The 18,751-nt window shown below is 48.4% G+C and overlaps 1 protein-coding gene across 12 annotated transcripts in view; it reads right to left on the minus strand.

The window, feature by feature from the left end:
- FKBP15 (FKBP prolyl isomerase family member 15) overlaps positions 1-18,751 on the minus strand; it is a 116,490-nt gene that overhangs the window by 51,524 nt on the left and 46,215 nt on the right. For all 12 annotated transcript variants that reach the window (XM_075060602.1, XM_075060600.1, XM_075060596.1 and 9 more), the window contains exons 12-18: positions 17,273-17,392; positions 16,827-16,929; positions 15,673-15,776; positions 10,307-10,397; positions 1,345-1,454; positions 480-590; positions 193-287 (exon numbers count right to left, since the gene is read on the minus strand). In XM_075060602.1, coding sequence (XP_074916703.1) covers positions 193-287; positions 480-590; positions 1,345-1,454; positions 10,307-10,397; positions 15,673-15,776; positions 16,827-16,929; positions 17,273-17,392 — 734 coding nt within the window. The remainder of the gene's footprint in view (positions 1-192; positions 288-479; positions 591-1,344; positions 1,455-10,306; positions 10,398-15,672; positions 15,777-16,826; positions 16,930-17,272; positions 17,393-18,751) is intronic.

An 18,751-nucleotide genomic window follows, 5' to 3' on the forward strand; every position in this document is an offset into this window, starting at 1 on the left:
ACACCTACTGTACCTATAAAAACGTATGTCCTTGTGCTAGAACCTGAAGAATCTAGGACCCTTGTCCCCTGAACTGAATAATCTTTGTTCCTTTCAGCAGTGAAATGAAGACCTTCTCTACAGGCAAAAGAGAAAGTGCAGTTAATAGCCAGGTCTGTAGCCATGAGTAGGCTGCACACGCCCATTCCTCACCGCTGATTCCGCTCAATCAATTCGCCGATCTTCTCATTCTGTTCTTCAATACGGCTGCTCTTCTCAAATATCTCCTGCTTCAACCTCTCGTTCTCCTAAGGTGTAACCACAGAGTAGGAGCACAGTCATCTTACTTGGGGTGACCTAAGGGATGCCACCTACAGCTGACTTCATTATCAGAAAAAATTTAATAGTAAAGCTGCTACTGCCTAGGCAGCTACACAACAAAATATCAATTTCCTTACTGAGGAACCAACAAGGTTACCCTAGCACTCAGCCACCCTCACCTGAATGATGCGCTGGATGTTGCTCATGAGCATGGCAGTTTCCATGGTAACCGAAGAGATGCCAGGTAGCAGCAAGTTGCTGCTAGTGTTTTGTTTCTGTAACTCCTCCACCTGTAAGGAATAAACCATGGAAGCCACATTTCAGCAGGATGTTAATGTGAGCATTTAGCACATCACAACTTGTCACAACTTCACCTGAGACACACAAAGTAGGTGAAGTAGTATCTTTTATTGGACCAACTTCTGTTGGTGGATGTTAGAAGCTTTCTAGCTTCATCTGATCACTCATACAACAGCTGTAGAATATGCATGTAAACTACAGCCATGCCACCTTGTGCAGGGCTGTGGGATTCCTCACATGCGAGGCACTAAGTGTACAATCATAATAGACAGCTCTTTCATGAGGATCATCTTGCTGCAACTGGGCATTTTTTATAGTAGTCAAATTGCATGTGAAGTATAATTAGTGAAAACTCCACTTTTATATAGTTAAGTTACTGCATAATAAAAAAAAAAAAAAAAATGGAGATATACCTATCTCCTAGAACTGGAAGGAAAGGTCATTGAGTCCAGCCCCCTGCCTTCACTAGCAGGACCAAGTACTGATTTTTGCCCCAGATCCCTAAGTGGCCCCCTCAAGGGTTGAACTCACAACCCTGGGTTTAGCAGGCCAATGCTCAAACCACTGAGCTATCCCTCCCCACCTGTACAATGTACAAGCTAAACACAGCAGCCTGAACTCTTCAACAGAACACCTACTTCTGAGGCACTATGTGGCTGAGATGGGTAAGTGGCTTTATCCCCTTATGAACAAGCTCCCTCCACATCAGGTCTCTCTCCTCTACTGCCAGGTCTATATCATTACCTTGGCAGCTAGATGATCCATTTTATCAGCTACTTTGCTAACAGCCATTCGGATTTCAGTGTTATGTTGTCGAGCTTCTGTCATCAAGAATGAAGTGACATCACTAGGTGCTAGAATGGGACCGAGAGAGGAGACCAATTAGCGTGGCAAAAAGACTACCACAGAAGCAGTATTTGCATTGGTCTGCGTTCAAAGCCTGGCAGCTACAGGGATTGCCATCTTCCTAAAGGTCAGTGATTAAGAGGATCTAGCAAACAAGACATGTTATTGCTTTAACTGTAAGAAACCAGGTCTATAGTGGCAGGAAATCAATGGGACTCATTTACAGCAATTCATAGATTCCAAGGCCCGAAGGATCATTGTGATCATCTAGTCTGACCTCCTGTGTAACAAAGGCCAGAGAACGTCCCAAAATAATCCCTAGAGCAGGAATTGTCAATCTTTTACTCTCCTCCCCCCCATCCTATAAAGTCCACACCCCACCTGTGTCACAACTGTTTTTCTGCATACAAAAGCCAGAGCCAACCTTAGGGGGTAGCAAGCAGGGCAATTGCCTGAGGCCACACACCACAGGGGCCCCCACAAAACTAAGTTATTCAGGCTTCATCTTCAGCCCTGGGTGGTGGAGTTCAGACCTCAGGCTTCAGCCCCCTGCGGTGGGGCTCTGGCTTTCTGCCCTGGGCCTCAACAAGTTTAATACGAGCCCTGCTTCACAGCCCTCCTGAAACCTGCTAGCAGCCCCCCAGTGGGCCCTGAAACCTTGGCTGAGAACCACTGGCCCAAGAGCATCTCTCAGAAAAACATCCAATTTTGATTTAAAGATTGCTAATGATAGAGAACCTACCACGACACCTGAGAAATTGTTCCAGTGGTTAATTATCCTCACTGTTAAAAATGTATGGCATATTTTTCCAGTTTGAATTTCTCTCACTTCACCTGCCAGCCATTGGACTGTTCAATCTGATAGAATGGTGTAAGAGCTCATTGTTAAATATTTGTTCCCCATGTTTAATCTGTAAATTCCTACATTTGGCAGCCACAATGACAAACACATGGAATAAGATAAACAATTAATAATTTATAATGATATTTAACAAGTGACTATGTTAAAGAGTCACTAGCCACATGCACACTCGGGAATAGATCTTAGGAATTTTTTTGCCCATATTAGTCCCTCCCCTGAGTGCACCTTGCAGGGTGGGGGGTGGAATTTGAATTATTAAGAATCATTTGTCCTTATCTGACATTAAAAAAATAACATGGCACAACATAAAAAACACAGTTACTCACCTTTGTAACTGTTGTTCTTCGAGATGTGTTGCTCATATCCATTCCAGTAGGTGTACGCGCCGCGCGTGCACGCTCGTTGGAAGCCTTTTACCCTAGCAACTCCAGCGGGCCGGCAGGTCGCCCCCTAGAGTGGCGCCGCCATAGCGGGTAATATATACTCCTGCCGGCCCGCCCGCTCCTCAGTTCCTTCTTACCGCCGTGTCGGTCGTTGGAACTGTGGAGCGTGGCATAGCTGTCCTCCACGTCCCTAACTTCTCTTCGTTCATCGTTCTAGTTCTAGTTTTAGTTTTAATTATAGTTTACGTAGTATAGTATAGTTGTAGTTTATAGTTCTAGTGTATATAGTTAGCGGGTTCGGGGCGCTAGCCCTCTCCCGCGCCCGGCGCCGGGCTCATGCCTGGTTTGCCGGGGTTCAAACCGTGCTCGGCCTGTAAAAAGCCGATGCCCACCAGCGATCCCCACGACGCCTGCTTGGATTCATTAGCGTCTGGCGTCTCAAGATCCTGGCAGCATACAGGATTGCCACCGATCTTCCTAAAGGTTCAGTAGATTAGAGGATCTAGCAAACAAGACATGTTTATTAGCTTATAACTGTATAGAAACCACATCGGGGGTCTATAGTGGCAGGAAATCAATGGGCGTCATTTACGCATTCATGAGATCAAGGCCCGAAGGATTTTCATTTGTCCTTGATATTTGACTTAGTCTGACCTCTGTGTAACAAAGGCCAAGAGAACGTCCACTAATCCCTAGAGCAGGAATTGTCAATCTTTTACTCTCTCCCCCCCATCCTATAAAGTCCACACCCCACCTGTGTCACTAATGTTTTTCTGCATACAAAGCCCAGAGCCAACCTTGGGGGTAGCAAGCAGGGCAATTCCTTGAAGGCCACAACCACAGGGCGACCCCACAAAACTAAGTTTATCAGGCTTCTCTTCACCTGGGGCGGTGAGTTCAGACCTCAGGCTTCAGCCCCTGCGGTGGGGCTCTGGCTTTTGCCCTGAGGGCCTCCACAAGTTTAATACGAGCCCTTGCTTCCACAGCCTCCTGAAACTGCTAGGCAGCCCCCCAGTGGGCCTGAAACCTGGCTGAGACCACTGGCCCAAGGCATCTCTGCAGAAAAAACATCCCAATTTTGATTTAAAGATGCTAATGATAGAGAAACCTACCACGACACTGAAAAATTGGTTCCAGTGGTTTAATTATCCTCGACTGTTAAAATGTATGGCAATTTTTCAGTTTGAATTTCTCTCACTCATCTGCCAGCCTTGCTGTTCATCTGATAGAATGGATGTAAGAGCTCATTTGTTAAATATTTGTTCCCTCATGTTTAATCTGTAAATTCCTACATTTGGCAGCCACAATGCAACACATGGAATAAGATAAACAATTAGATAATTATATAATGATGATTTAACAAGTGACTATGTTAAGAGTCACTAGCCACATGCACACCTCGGATAGATCTTAGGATGTTTTTTGCCATGTCCCTCCCGCTGAGTGACCTTGCAGGGTGGGGTGGAATTTGAATTATTAAGAATCATTTGGTCCTTATCTGATCATAAAAATAAAACATGGCACACATAAAAAACACAGTTACCACTTTGTAACTGTTGTTCTTCGAGATGTGTTGCTCATATCCATTCAGTAGGTGTACGCGCGCGCGTGCACGCTCGTTGGAAGCCTTTACCCTAGCAACTCCAGCGGGCCGGCAGGTCGCCCCCAAGAGTGGCGCCGCCATACGCGGGTAATAATATACTCCTGCCGGCCGCCCCGCTCCTCAGTTCCTTCTGCGCGCTACTCCGACGTGGGGAAGGAGGGCGGGTGTGGAATGGATATAAGGCAACACATCCTCGAAGAACAACAGTACAAAGTGTGAGTAACCCTGTTTTTCTTCTTCGAGTGATTGCCTCATACTCCATTCCAGTAGGTGATTCCCCAAGCCTTACCTAGCGCGGTGGAGGGTCGGAGTGAGAGATCACAGTGCTGTAACACGGCATGAAGCCGAAGGCTGCATATCCCTGGACCTGCTGGAGCCAGGGCGTAATTGGCAGCAAAGGTTGTGACAACCGGAGGACCAGGTCGCTGCCCTGCAGATTTCCTGGACGGGTACTCGTTGCAAGGAACGCCGTGATGAATGCTTTGTGCTCTTAGTAGAGTGCAACAGTTTACATGGCCGAAGGGGGTAGATGGGCCAGGTGTAACAGTGCCCGTATACAGGACGTCACCACGAGGAGACCCTCTGCGAGGAGAGGCAACCCTTAACACCGCTCGCTATGGCGACAAAAAGCGGGGGATTGCGGAATGTTGGTCCGTTCTATATAAAAGGTGAGCACCCTACGCACGTCTAAGGAGTGCAACTCTGCCTCCCTGCGAGACGAATGAGGTTTCGGGAAGAATTGGGTAGGAATATGTCCTGGTTGACATGAAAGCCGGGACAACTTTGGGAGAAAGGCGGGGTGCGCAGCTCAAGTTGTACTTTTTCCCGATGGAACACCGTATACGGGGGCTTTACCACGAGGGTGCGCAGCTCTGACACACGCTTAGCAGAAGTGATGGCCACCAGGAATGCCATCTTCAGGCAAAGTAGAGGAGGAGAACACTAGCCAGCGGCTCAAACGGGGGGGACATAAAGGGACAAACACCAGGTTCAGATCCCAAGAGGGCTGGGCGGCGGACCTGGGGGTAAAGACACTCCAGATCTTAAGGAATCTAGCCACCATCGGGTGTGAAGAAGACAGAGCGGCATCGCTCCCGGGTAGAAGGTGGAGATAGCCGCTAAGTGAACCGGAGAGAGAGGACACCGCCGGCCCTGCTGCTTGAGCGCCAAGGTAATAGAGGCGATTGGGATGGAAACATCGGTGGGTGGAGCGCCTCTCCCCGCGCACTCCAAGCGTATAAGCGCTTACGCGCCGTCCTCGTAGATGGCTTCCTACTTCCAGACTGCTCACTGGGAAGAGCAATGCAACTCGGACCTAGTCAGCCACGCAGGAGCCACGCTGAGAGGCAGCGACTGAAGGTCGGTTGACAAAGCCGGCTGTGGTCGGCTGCTGATCAGATCCAGGTAAAGAGGCAGGGAACAGGGAGGTCGCTACCGACAGGTCAGCAGCAGAGAGACCAATGCTGCGGGGCCACGCCAGAGTGATCAGAATCAAGCAGGCCCTGTCCCTGCGCACCTTCAGAAGGACCTTGTGGATCAACGGGAACGGAGGCAACGATAGAAAGAGGTGCGTCACCATGGAATCAGGAAGGCGTCTGCAACGAGCCCGGCTGTGACCTTGGAAAGAGCAGAAATATCGGGCACTTCCTGTTCCTGCGGGATGCAAAGAGGTCCAATGGGATGCCCCCACCTTCGTAAGAAGCGCAAGGGCGATGTCCGGCGAAGGGATCACTCGTGGGAGCAAAAGGACAGCTGAGACGATCCGCCAGACGTATTCCAAGCCCCCGGGGAGAAAGGAAGCAACTAGGTGTGAACAGAGTGGGCTATGCAAAAGTCCACAATGTCATGGCCTCCCGACAAAGAAGAGGAGAAACCTCTTCCCGTCCCCTGCTTGTTTACATAGTATACCACGTTGTGTTGTCGGTAAAACCGAAACACAGCGACCCTGGAACATGCTTGATGAATACGCTGAACAAGCAAGGCGGACGCCCTCAATTCCGCACTTGGATTTGGAGGGCGAGTCTTGGGAAGGAGACCAGGGCCCTGGTCTGCAGGGTACTAGGTGAGCTCCCACCCTCCAAAGTCCGATGCATCCGTCGTCAGAAGGGAGGGCTGGGCGGATGGAACGGAAGCCCTGCACACACACGTATGATCCAGCCACCACTGGAGGGAGTAGGACGTACTGAGGAATCGTGATTACTGTATCTTAACGGACGCTTGCGCAGACGGAGCTGAAGGATGAGCCAGGACTGGAGGGGCCGGAGGCGGATCGAGCGTGCACCGTCGAATGTGCAGGCCGCCATGTGGCCCAGCAGTGTCAGGCAAGTACGTATGGAGGTTAGAGGTGCTGCCTGTAGCCTGTGGATGATGGCTGTCAAAGCCTGGAACCGCGACAAGGAAGAACGGCCCTGGCTATGGTGGTCTAGAACGGCGCCGATAAACTCTATCCTCTGAGTAGGGATAGAGTGGACTTCTCGCGTTGAGCTCAGGCTAGGCTCGTGAAGAGGCGGCTGACCATGCGGACGTGCGCAGAGGACTCGCTCCTCTGAGGGTCCCCGGATAAGCAGTCGTCGAGGTAAGGGAACACATGCACATGACTGCGACGAAGAAGGCGATGACTATGGCCATGCATTTGCTAAACACTCTCGGGCCGTTGAGAGGCCGAACAAGAGAACCGTGAATTGTAGTGCCGGCCGCCGACAACGAAGCGAAGGAACTCTCCGATGGGGCGGGAAGTGAGCTATATGGAAATAAGCTTCCTGCACTTGAGGCGGCGTACCATCTCCGGATCCAGGGATGGAATAATGGTCCCAAGGACACACATGCGGAACTTCAACTTGACGCAGGTATTTGCTGAGCTTTCGTAGGTCGAGAATGGGTCTGAGACCTCCCTTGGCCTTGGGATCAGAAAGTACGGGAGTAAACCCCCTGCCTTCTCGTTCTCTGGAACCTCCTCATGGCCCCTTGTCGAGGAGCGTTCGTACCTCCTGGAGAGAAGGATCTGCTCGTGAGAGGGTCCCTGAAGAGGGACGAGGGAGGGGGGCGGGGGAGGGCGGGTTACGAAGCAAACTGTAGGTGGTATCCAAGCTGCAAACAATGCGGAGGACCAGCGGTCCGAAGTAAGCTGGTACACAGCCTGGGAGGAAGAACGAAAAGGCGGTTGGAGAAAGGAGGAGATGGATCCGTGGAAGGAACTCGTACAGCGCCTTGGGCGCACCTCAAAACGAGGCTTCGGCCCGGAGGAAGGCTTGGAGGGACCTTGGTTTTGGCCCCCTGGTTACCCGATTGTCTGCGCCTGCATTTCTATTTCGCGCACTTGGCAAAGTCCTGCCTTTGCCTGGCTGGGGGTAAGGCCTGTGCTGCTGTTGAGGCCTGATGTCTACGTGTGGTGACGGCGTATTGCATCCCAGGGCACGCATAATGACCCTATTGTCTTTAGGCTTTGCAGCCGACGGGTCAGTCTTGTCCGAAAAACAGGCCCTGGCCTCAAACGGAAGGTCCTGGATGGTATATTGGAGTTCCGGAGGAAGGCCAGAGACCTGAAGCCACGAGATGCGGCGCATAGTGACTCCGGAGGCCATAGTTCTGGCGGCCGAGTCTGCAGCGTCCAAAGCCGCCTGTAGGGAAGTTCGCGCGAACCTTTTCCCCTCGTCAAGGAGAGCAGCGACTCCTGACGAGCGTCCTGAGGGAGCAGCTCCTTAAACTTATCAGCCGCCACCCAGATGTTGTACGTGTAGCAACTGAGCAGAGCTTGCTGGTTGGAGACCCGCAGCTGCAGGCGCCTGCGGAACAGACCTTGCAGCCAAGCAGGTCCATACGCCTCGACTCCTTAGACTTGGGGGCCGGAGCTTGTTGTTCCATGGCGTTCCCTCTCATTCACAGATTGAACGCGAGGGAACACGGGGCGGGTGTGGACATATAAAATACTCATAGCCCTTCGAAGGGACATGTATTTATGCTCCACACCCCGAGCAGCGGGGGGAACGGAAGCCGGTGACTCCCAGATGGTGGTGGCATTGACTTGGATGGTCCATGCGAAGGGCAGGGCGAAACGAGTGGGCGCATCCGCCGAAGTATGCTCACGACCGGGTCCTCATCTCGAGACCTCCAGCCTGGTGTTCATATTTTGCGCCACGCGCCTGAGGAGGTCCTGGTGTGCGCCTGAGTCCAGTGGGGGGGGACTGGTGGATGTCGTCCGCCCACCGCCTCATCTGGGAGGATGACGAGGAGAGACCTGGCAGGAGCGGTGGTGGCGGCTCTGACTGGAGCACCGCTTCTGACTCTTGCGGGAGCTCAGCATCCGGAGGATGAGACGACCGCTCTTCCATAGGGGATGGAGTGAGGGGCGTGAGAAGTAGCCTCCGGAGCCCTGTGCTCTGAGACAGACGACCTGGGGAAATTGCTGGGGCCCTGGGCTTGGTGATACGCCCAGGGGGTCCAGAAGCCCCACTGCTGAGGACCATGCTCCTGCTGAGCCTCGGAAAAGAGGACAGCGGGTCTTTCAGCTTCTAGGTACACACTGTCTGCCCGCGAAGAGACAGACCCCTGGCGAGAGGGCCACGGGGGAGCCGACGGGAGTGGTACGGGTCCCGCGCTACAGACGGCGAAACCTCCTCGGTGCCGGAGAGCGGTCCGTGATCCATACCGGTGCCGCGATCGAGACCGGGACTTGCCACCAGCTCGTGCCAGGAGGTCGACCGGGATCTGGATCGTCGATGGCGGGAACGACTTCTCGAGTCCTGATTGCCGGTAACGGTGTCTGGAGCCAAACGATGCCGGGAGTATCGGAGACCGGTGCGAAGATGACCTGCGCCGTGAGTACGCCGGTACCGTCGTGGAGAGCGGTGCCTGAACTGCGAGCGGCGTGCGCAGCAAGACCTCCCTCGGGATTCGAGATCAGTGCCGAGATTTGACGTGCCGAGGCCGGAGAGTCCAGGGAGGGTGTTCGCATCGGCATAGGCTTGCCTTTGATTGCAGAAACCCGCACTGGCGGTGCCGGGGTTGGGCAGCACAGGCTCGTTAAAGTGATGATGGGTCCTGGCGAGGAGAAGTCTCGGGCGTGGACGGGCCATCAGCTCTACCCAGATCTTGGCGGGGAGCCGGGAGGGATCGGACTCGACGGACACCGGGCCCGGAGTCGACGAAGTCTGGCCCAACACGTCGCGCCGGGTGCTCCTTTCGAGGCTGCTTGCCGGGGTAGACGACGCAGACAGCCTTTCCCTTGAACCGGTGCTGGAGGTCAGTCTGTGGCGTTTCGCAGCGCCGGAGTGATCGGTGCGAGCGAAGCGGCACTCGTGCCGAGGATGAGGTTAAGCGCCGTTCTATCAGGAGGTCTTGAGGCGCAGGTCTCGCTCCTTCTTGGTCCTCGGTTGAAGACCTTGCAAATGTGGCACTTCTCGGAGATATGCGATTCCCCCAGGCACTTCAAGCAGGCGTCGTGGGGATCGCTGGGTGGCTCGGCTTTTTACAGGCCGAGCACGGTTTGAACCCCAGTGAACCGGCATGAAGCCGGCGCGGGCGCGGGAGAGGCTAGCGCCCCGAACCCTAAACTATATACATTAGAACTATAAACTACAACTTACTATACTAAGTGAACTATAATTAAAACTAAAACTAGAAACAATGAACGGAGAAGCTAGGAACGTGGAGGACAGCTATGCCGCGCTCACCAGTTCCAACGACCGACACGCTGTAGCGGTAGAAGGGAGCGGGCAGGCCGGCAGGGGTATATATTACCCGCTATGGCGGCGCCACTCTAGGGGGCGACCTGCCGGCCCGCTGGAGTTGCTAGGGTAAAAGTCTTCCGACAAACATGCACGCGCGGCACGTACACCTACTGGAATGGATATGAGCAATCACTCGAAGAAGAACTGAGACAGCAGATGTAAGGGTTCTGAATGGGATGGGTGTATGTCTGCTTCCAGTCCTGTGCGGATATTTATTACAAAAAATTATTTACAATGCATCAGTGCGGCTGAGAGATTTCATATGGTGCACATTTTCCTGACATACCTTGGAAAGGTGCTGGATACATCTGTCCTAGAGGCTGGAGCTGGGAAGCAGCTGCAGTTTGTGAATAGGTATATGCCATTTCTGCATACGGCTAAAGGAAGAAGACATTTCATTTTGTTTTGTTCTAACAGTTTCAGTTACACACTACTCACTATAATTTCTGTTATGGATGAAGTTTGAGAAACAAGGTCTGAGTGGAGCATCTGTAGATTAAATAGTCTCAAAATGGATGCTAAAATAGCAAACGTCACTAAAGCCATTTTTAAGGAAGAATGAGAATAAAACCCATTTGCTTCTGTCCTATCTAGAGATAACCACCACAAAACCCAAATAAATATTCTCCTGACAAGCGTTCGTCACTCAACGTAAGTGAGCTGAAGCATATGAGGGTCACAAATGCTATTAACTCAAAGACTTTCCATTTAGTCCAAAACAGGAGTTTTGCAAGGGAGTGTGCAAGCCGGATACACCTAGTAAATGTTTTCTGAATTTAGGCCAATTAACATCCCAACCACAAACCAAAACAAAAACAAACAAACAAACACACACACCTGCAAGAGTACAGATAATACAGGCACAAGTCCAGCAGCAGAGTAGAGGCTATCTAGTTTATTGCACTGAATGTGGCATGTATTATTACATGCCTTGTGGGAAAGTGGCAGATAGCCCTCAGAGCAAGTGCAGGCTCTTGAGACTAGAGTGGCTGAACTGGAGGAGCTAAGGGAGACAGAGAGGCACATAGATGAGACTCTCAGGACACAGTAGAGAAGTCCCACTCCCCATAAGACAGCCTCTGTGCTGTTGAGGAAGATGAAAGTCTTGGGGAAGAACATCAAGGTGGAATGGAGGGAAATGATCCCATAGTTGGGATCCTCCTTCCAGATCATGTCATGGTATCCTCTCATGAGGGTCAGGAACCATGTTATTAGGAAAAGCTTGTAACAATAACAATAGGGGTGTGATGCTGGCAGACCAAGTGCCAGCTCATGCCAAGGCCTCTAGGCCTCCTTGAACACTGACAAATGCATAGCTGGAAACCAGTCTGACTCACATGTATGTCAGTATTGTTAAAATAAGTATCAGAGCTATAAGAATGTGTTTAGACTTTATGATATGCTTGTAAGTTGCTGCGAGTATTAATCTCACTTAATAGCTGTATCCCATGTTATAACGTAATATTTAAGTGTTTGTTCCATAACATAAAAGTGTTTCCTAAAACTGTAAAACCCCACAGTCAGGAGAGAAGCATTACCGAGTATGAAATGCTAGTTTATCACAAGACGTGTTATCTCCAACACAACAAAAGGCGGCCCTGAAGACAAGCCATAGCGGAACATCAGGAGAAAAACACTTTGTTGATTGCTCCCTCCCACATCCATCAAAAGGGGACATACACAAGCCCTCATCCTATCACGCCTTGTACTCTGGGGTAAGGAGATCAAAATGCCTGAAAAGAAGAAAATTGTTATCACTACGCTTCCTGGAATTCAGAGAGGATAATATTTCTAGCATAAGCAAGGGATCTCCATCTGCTTGGCTTGGGTTAGCCCTAAAGGACATATGCAATCTTTATATTATAGCAGCTACTATTACCTTTTGGAATCTAACGCTATATCTCATTTGTGTGCGTATGCTTACCTGCTTTAACCTTGTAAATAATTCTCTTATTTTTTTCTTAATTAATAAATCTTTAGTCAGCATTCTAGGATTGGCTACAAGCATTGTCTTTGGTTTCAGATCTGAGGTACAATTGCCCTGAGGTAAGTGACTGGTCCTTTGGCACCGGGAGTAACCTAAATATTGTTGTGATTTTTGGTGTAAGGTGCCATCTATTACAAAGACAGGTTTGCCTGGGTGGCAAGATAAACTAGAATACCCAGCGAGACTGTCTGTGACTCCACATTAAGACTGTTATAGTGCTTGAGAAGTTCACACTTGACACCTGGTTGGTGAAATCTAATAGAAGAACATCTGACAAAGCGGGTACTTACCCACGAAAGCTCATGATCCAAAACATCTGTTAGTCTATAAGGTGCCACAGGATTCTCTGCTGCTTTTACAGATTCAGACTAACACGGCTACCCCTCTGATACTTGACACTACCGATTGTTACAAACCCGGGCACAAACCCAAATCTGTCCTGAGTTACTTCTGAGAGCCTGACTGGGGGACTGGAGTATTAGAAATATAGATGGTTGGGTTTTGATGACTAAGAAAACCGCATGGTAAATTGCCTGCTCAGTGTGAAGGTCAAGTACCTCTCAAGACATCTAGACAGACGCATGTGCAGTGCTGGGGATGACCCATTGGTTATGGTACAAGTCAGTACCAATGACATAGGGAAAGGTAGGGGAGAGAGAGATCCTGGATGCCAAATTTAGGTTGCTAGGTAAGAGACTGAAGTTCAGGACATCCATGGTAGCGTATCTGAAATGCTTCCAGCTCCACACACAGGGCCAGTTAGACAGGAAGAACTGCAAGGTCTTAATGAGTGGATGAGACTGAGTTCAGAGGAGGAATTTAGATTTATTGGGACCTGCGGAAATTTTTGGGAAAGGAGGAGCCAATGCAGGAAGGATGGGCGCCACCTAAACCAAAACAGAATCAGAATAATGGCATGTAAAATTTAAAAATATCTAGAGGCATTTTTAAACTAAAGGGTGGGGGAAACAGATAGGCGGAACACAGGATCTGGTCCAAGAGGTGAACATAGCTAAAACACTACATAACAGAGACCATAATGTAATAAAGTTAACAGCCTTGTAAGGGGAAAATACCAAAGAAATCCACCATAGTTTAACTTCAAAAAAGGGGAACGGCACAAAAATTAGGCTAGTCAAATGGAAATTAAAAAGAACAGTCAAAGAGTGAAATGCCTGCAACCTGCAAGGAAACTTTTTTTAAAAACTACAATAGAGGTTCTAACTATAAGTATAACCCAAATAAAAAATAAATGAGAGGACCAAAAAAAGCTGCCATGGCTAAACAGAGACAAAAAGACAACTTTTAAAATTGGAAATCAAAACCTAAATGAGGAAAATAGAAAAGAAAAAACTCTGGCAAATCAAGTGTGGAAGTATAATTAGGCAAGCCAAAAACAAATCTGAAGAGTAATGAGAAAAAATAAAAATAAATAAAGCCACAAAAAAAAATCCTCTTAGTTTTTGTAAGTAAGTACATTAGCAGCAGGAAACCTAAAACAATCAGTGGGGCCACTGGATGACCAAAGTGCTAAAGAAGCACTGAAGGAAGACAAGGCCATTGCAGAGAAGTTAAATGAATTCTTTGCATTGGTCTTCACTGCAGAGGATGTGAGGGAGATTTCCACAATTGAGCCATTCTTTTTAGATGTCAAGTCTGAGGAACTGTTCCAAATTGAGGTGTCAATAGAGGTGGTTTTGGAACAAACTGGTAAATGAAAGAGTAATAAGTCACCAGATATCTTGGATGAATACCATCTGGTCCTGAAGGAGCTAAATATGTAACTGCAAAACTATTAACTGTGGTATCAGGTTTCAGAGTGGTAGTGGTATGTAACTTACTACTTAATCAGCTTCTGCACCAGATGACAGGCAGAGAGCTAATGTAATATCAATTTATTTATTTTTTTTTTTAAAAGGCTCCCTAGGTGACCTGGGCAATTACAAGTTAGCAAGTCTAACTTCAGTACCCAGTAAATTGGTTGAAACTATAGTAAAGAATGGAATTATCGAACACACAGGTGAACACGATATATTGGGAAAGAGTCAATATGACTTTTGTAAAGGGAAATCATGCCTCACCAATCTATTAGAATTCTTGGAGGGTGTCAACAAGGGTGAATCAGTGCATATAGTGTACCTGGACTTTCAGAAAGCCTTTGATAAAATCCCTTGCCCAAGACTCAAGCAAAGTAAGCAGTCATGGGATAAGAGGGAAGGTCCTCTCATTGATCAATAACTAGTTGAAAGATAGAAAACAATGGATAGGAATAAATGGTCAGTTTTCAGTGAAGAGGGGTAAAATAGCATGGTCTGCCAAGGATCTATACTGGGACCAGTGCGGTTCAACATAATAATAAATGATCTGGAGAAAGGGGTAAACAGTGAGGTAACAAAGTTTGCAGACAATAGCAAATTATTCAAAATAGTTAAGTCCAAAGCTGACTGCAAAGAGTTACAAAGGGTGACAAAATGGCAGATTGGAAAATACTATCCCAACTATAGACACAAAATGATGGAGTCTAAATTAGCTGTTGCCACTCAGAAGAGAGATCTTGGACAGTTCTCTGAAGAGTTCTGCTTAACGTGCAGTAGCAGTCAAAAAAGCTAACAAAGTTAGGAACCATTAGGAAAGGCATAGATAGTAAAACAGAAAATACTATAACCCACTACATAAATCCATGGTATGTCCACACCTTGAATACTGTATGCACTTCTGGTCACCCAATCTCAAAAACGATATTACAATTGGTAAAAGCACAGAGAAGGGTAACAAAAATGATCTGAGGTATGGAACAGCTCTCATATGAGGAGAGATTAAAAAGACTGGGACTTTTCATCTTAGAAAAGAGAGACTGGCTGGGGGTAGGGAAATACAACAGAGATATATAAAATCCTTATTCATTTTCACCACACCATTTGCGAAGTGTTGTTTACCCCTTCACGTAACACAAGAACCAGGGGTCACCCAATGAAATTAATGGGCAGGAAGTACTTCTTCACACAATGGACTATCAACATGTAGAACTCATTGCCAGCAGTTGCCGTAAAGGCCAAAAGTATAACTGGGTTCAAAAAGAGTTCGATAAGTTCATGGAGAATAGGTCCATTGATGGCCTAGGGAGGTTGTGAAAATCTCCATCACTAGAGATTTTTAGGAGCAGGCTAGACAAATACCTGTTAGGGATGGTCTAGATAATATTTAGTCTGGCCCTGAGTGCAGGGAACTAGACTAGATGAACTCTTGAGGTCCTACGATTCTATGGCTATTAGCCAACATGGTCAGGGATATAACCCCATGCTGTGTGTTCCCCTGAACCTCTGAATGCCAGAAGCTGGGACTGGATGACAGGGGATGGATCACTTGCTGATTGCCGGCTCTGTTCACCTGGTATTGGCCACTGTCAGCAGACAGGACACTGGGCTAGATGGACCTTTGGTATGACTCAGTATAGCTGTTCTTATGTTCTTTAATTATTCTTGTGGCTCTCTCCCCGAACCCTCTGATTTTTCAACATCCTTCAGCTTGGTGAGACGGCTCCTTCTTTGGGTGGCTCCTCTATTCCAGTTGTGGATCCCCTCTTCCCAACAATGGAGAAGAGCATACATCTAAGAGAGCGCTGCCATCAGAAGCATCAGAGGTCTCCACTAATCTGATTTCAATACCTGAAAGCTCTGTGCACTTCCAGTGAGAGCTGAATGGGGCTGAAGGGTTGCAGGCATTAAGGCAGCAGAGGGCACTTGGAGCCCAGAAACGGATGGCTGAGGTACTGAAAAGGAACAAGAGAAGATATCTAGCACAGTAAGTATATCATTTGTTGCTGACAGTAAGTTTCAGTTGTCTAAGTAACTTGACAAGTGTATGGGACCCCTACATGATTCATGTAACTACAGTCACTGAACAGACCAAGGCTAACATGGGGGGAGGGATAGCTCTAGCGGTCTGAGCATTGGCCTGCTAAACCCAGGGTTGTGAATTCAATCCTTGAGGGGACCATTTAAGGATCTGGGGGAAAAAATTGGGGATTGGTCCTGCTTTGAGAAAGGGGTTGGACTAGATGACCTCCTGAGGTCCCTTCCAACCTTGATATTCTATGAATCTATGAGACTGCCCACAATCCTGCCTAAGCGAATCTGTATGATGGAGATTAAAGGGCTGTCTTCAATGCAAAATAAGCAAGAGTTTGCCCCTAACCTGAGTTCCCTCCACACACAGAAATGCTGAACTCAAGTGCAGTAGTGCTTTTAAGCCAAGTTGTCTAGCTTGCCAGGAGGTAAAGGTGAACACAACTCAGCTGCTAACATGACAACTCTGCAGTGTGGAAGCCAGCTAGCTCCGCTTAAGTGTTATGAGTCCTCCAATGCCTTCCCATAATTCCCCTTCTCTCCCTCATGTACACACAGAAAGGACATTCTCCCACAATCTACTGGGAAAATTCCCACAGCAGCTCAGCGAGCCATGGGATGTGCCCCCCAAAGTCTTAGTGACACAAACATGAGCAGTGCCAGTGTGGACATAAACAGCTCAAATGTTACTTTGCTTTGAAGTCCTCTTTCACTCAAGCTAGACTAACTCATGAGAAGTAACTTCAGTGCAGATAACTAAAACAGATACTGCAGTGAACACATACCCTCAATAACTCAGCCTTTGGGTATAAGAAATAGTCCACCTGGAGAGCTGAGTGATGGGAGGGTCACTCACAAGTCACATCCTCTTTTCAGTTCCTTAAATTCACAATTCATGCAGCAGAAAATGGTTAAACATGCCAGTCCATGACTGCAATTTCTATTTATCAAACCCAAGCAGACCAATTCATTACCTTGCGTTGTCAACTGAGGCAGTACTGCATGAGCTGGCTGCAAGAAAGGTCTCTTGGGGGATGAAGAGACAGGCTGTGCTGTTCCTCTCAGTGTATTTGGGTCCTAAAACATTTCCAAATTTTAGTCAGTATTAGTGAGCTAACAACTTAGGAATAGCTTTGCATCCAAACTTTTGGCTAAGACAAGATATGATTAATAGCAATGCACCAATTATAAAGAGGGAATTTAAGCCTTACAGGAATGCTAGCCTCACGTGGAACTGAATGTCAACAGTTCCAAACATACAAGGTGTCTCCATGAGCTTCAAAATGGCACAAGTGAGACTGACAGAGCAGTCACCTTGCAGGCAGGCAGAGCAGCCACTGCACTCAGCAGTAGTTTTTGCACTGCCTGGAATGTATATCAAATCCTACATTTTAAGGAACATGAGTGCTTGGTGACGCACCTCTAGTTCTGAGTCACTGGAGTCCAGCTGGGTGCCTGCTGTTCCTGCAAGGAAAGGTAGCATAGGCTGTCCCATTTTAGCCATCCGAGAAATCAGCTTTGCTTTTGCTACATCAGGATTCTGGAAGAAACATTTGCAATTACATTGCCTCTGTATCTTTTAACTCATTTTTCAGTACCCTTGACACTAACCCAGATTACTATGGTTCTAAAGAGCACAGAATCATACGCTGACTCAGTTGCAGCAGCTTTGTTGTGTTTTTTTCCAACTATCAAATGAAGAAAGTCTCTGTATTTAGAGAATTCCTGAGATCTTATGGTCCTTTAGATACTTTAATTAAAGAGAGAATAGAGTTAATATACTGTTTTTTCAGTCACGAGTACTGTATGGCTATCTACTGTACAAACACATTAACAAGATAGAAAGAGAAGCTGGACAAGGTAATATCTTTTATTGGACCAACGTCTGTTGGTGGATGGGACGAACTTCACAGAGCTCTTCCTCAGGTCTGAACAAGGAAAAATACAGTTACCCACCTTTTAGTGACTGTTGTTCTTCGAGATGTGTTGGTCATGTCCATTCCAAGCAGCTGTGTGCGCGCTGCGTGCATGCCAGCCGGAAGATTTTCCCCTAGCAGCATCCGTAGGGTTGGCCTTGGCGCTCCCTGGAGTGGCGCTACTATGGCGCCCTATAAAGGGGCCCGCCGACACTCCACCCCCTCAGTTCCTTCTTGCCGGCACTCTGACAGAGGGGAAGGAGGGTGGGTATTGGAATGGACATGAACAACACATCTCGAAGAACAACAGTTACTAAAAGGTGGGTAACCGTTTTTCTTCTTCGAGTGGTTGTTCATGTCCATTCCAAACAGGTGACTCACAAGCCTGAACCTAGGTGGTGGGGTCGGAGTTCACTGCTGACTGGAGTACTGCATGACCAAAGGCTTCATCATCCCTAGCCTGGTGCGTGATGGCATAGTGCGACGTGAACGTGTGGATGGAGGACCACGTGGCCACTCTACAAATCTCCTGAGTCAGGATCTGAGCCAGGAATGCCCCAGAGGAGGCCTGCGCCCTAGTGGAGTGGGCCGTGACTGGAGGGACAGGGGTCTTAACTATGCGGTAGCATTCCCGGATGCAGGTCACGATCCATGAAGAGATTCGCTGAGAGGAGACCGGGAGCCCTTTCATCCTATCTGCCACCACGGGGAAGAGCTGTGTTGAGCGTCTGAACGGCTTCGTACGCTCGACGTAAAAGGCTAAGGCCCTGCGGACATCCAGGGAATGTAACCTCGCCTCCTCACTGGAAGAGTGTGGTTTTGGATAAAACACCAGGAGAAAGATATCTTGTCCCATGTGGAACTGTGAGGTGGAGCAAACAGTCTAGGATAATAGGGATTGGGACCCCCAGAGGATTGTGACCTTGCTGACCCGACCATATGGAGAAGCGTTTCCATTTGGCCAGGTAGGTGGCCCTGGTTGA

This window comes from Chelonoidis abingdonii, chromosome 24 (assembly GCF_003597395.2).
Source record: "Chelonoidis abingdonii isolate Lonesome George chromosome 24, CheloAbing_2.0, whole genome shotgun sequence".
NCBI lineage: Eukaryota > Metazoa > Chordata > Testudines > Testudinidae > Chelonoidis > Chelonoidis abingdonii.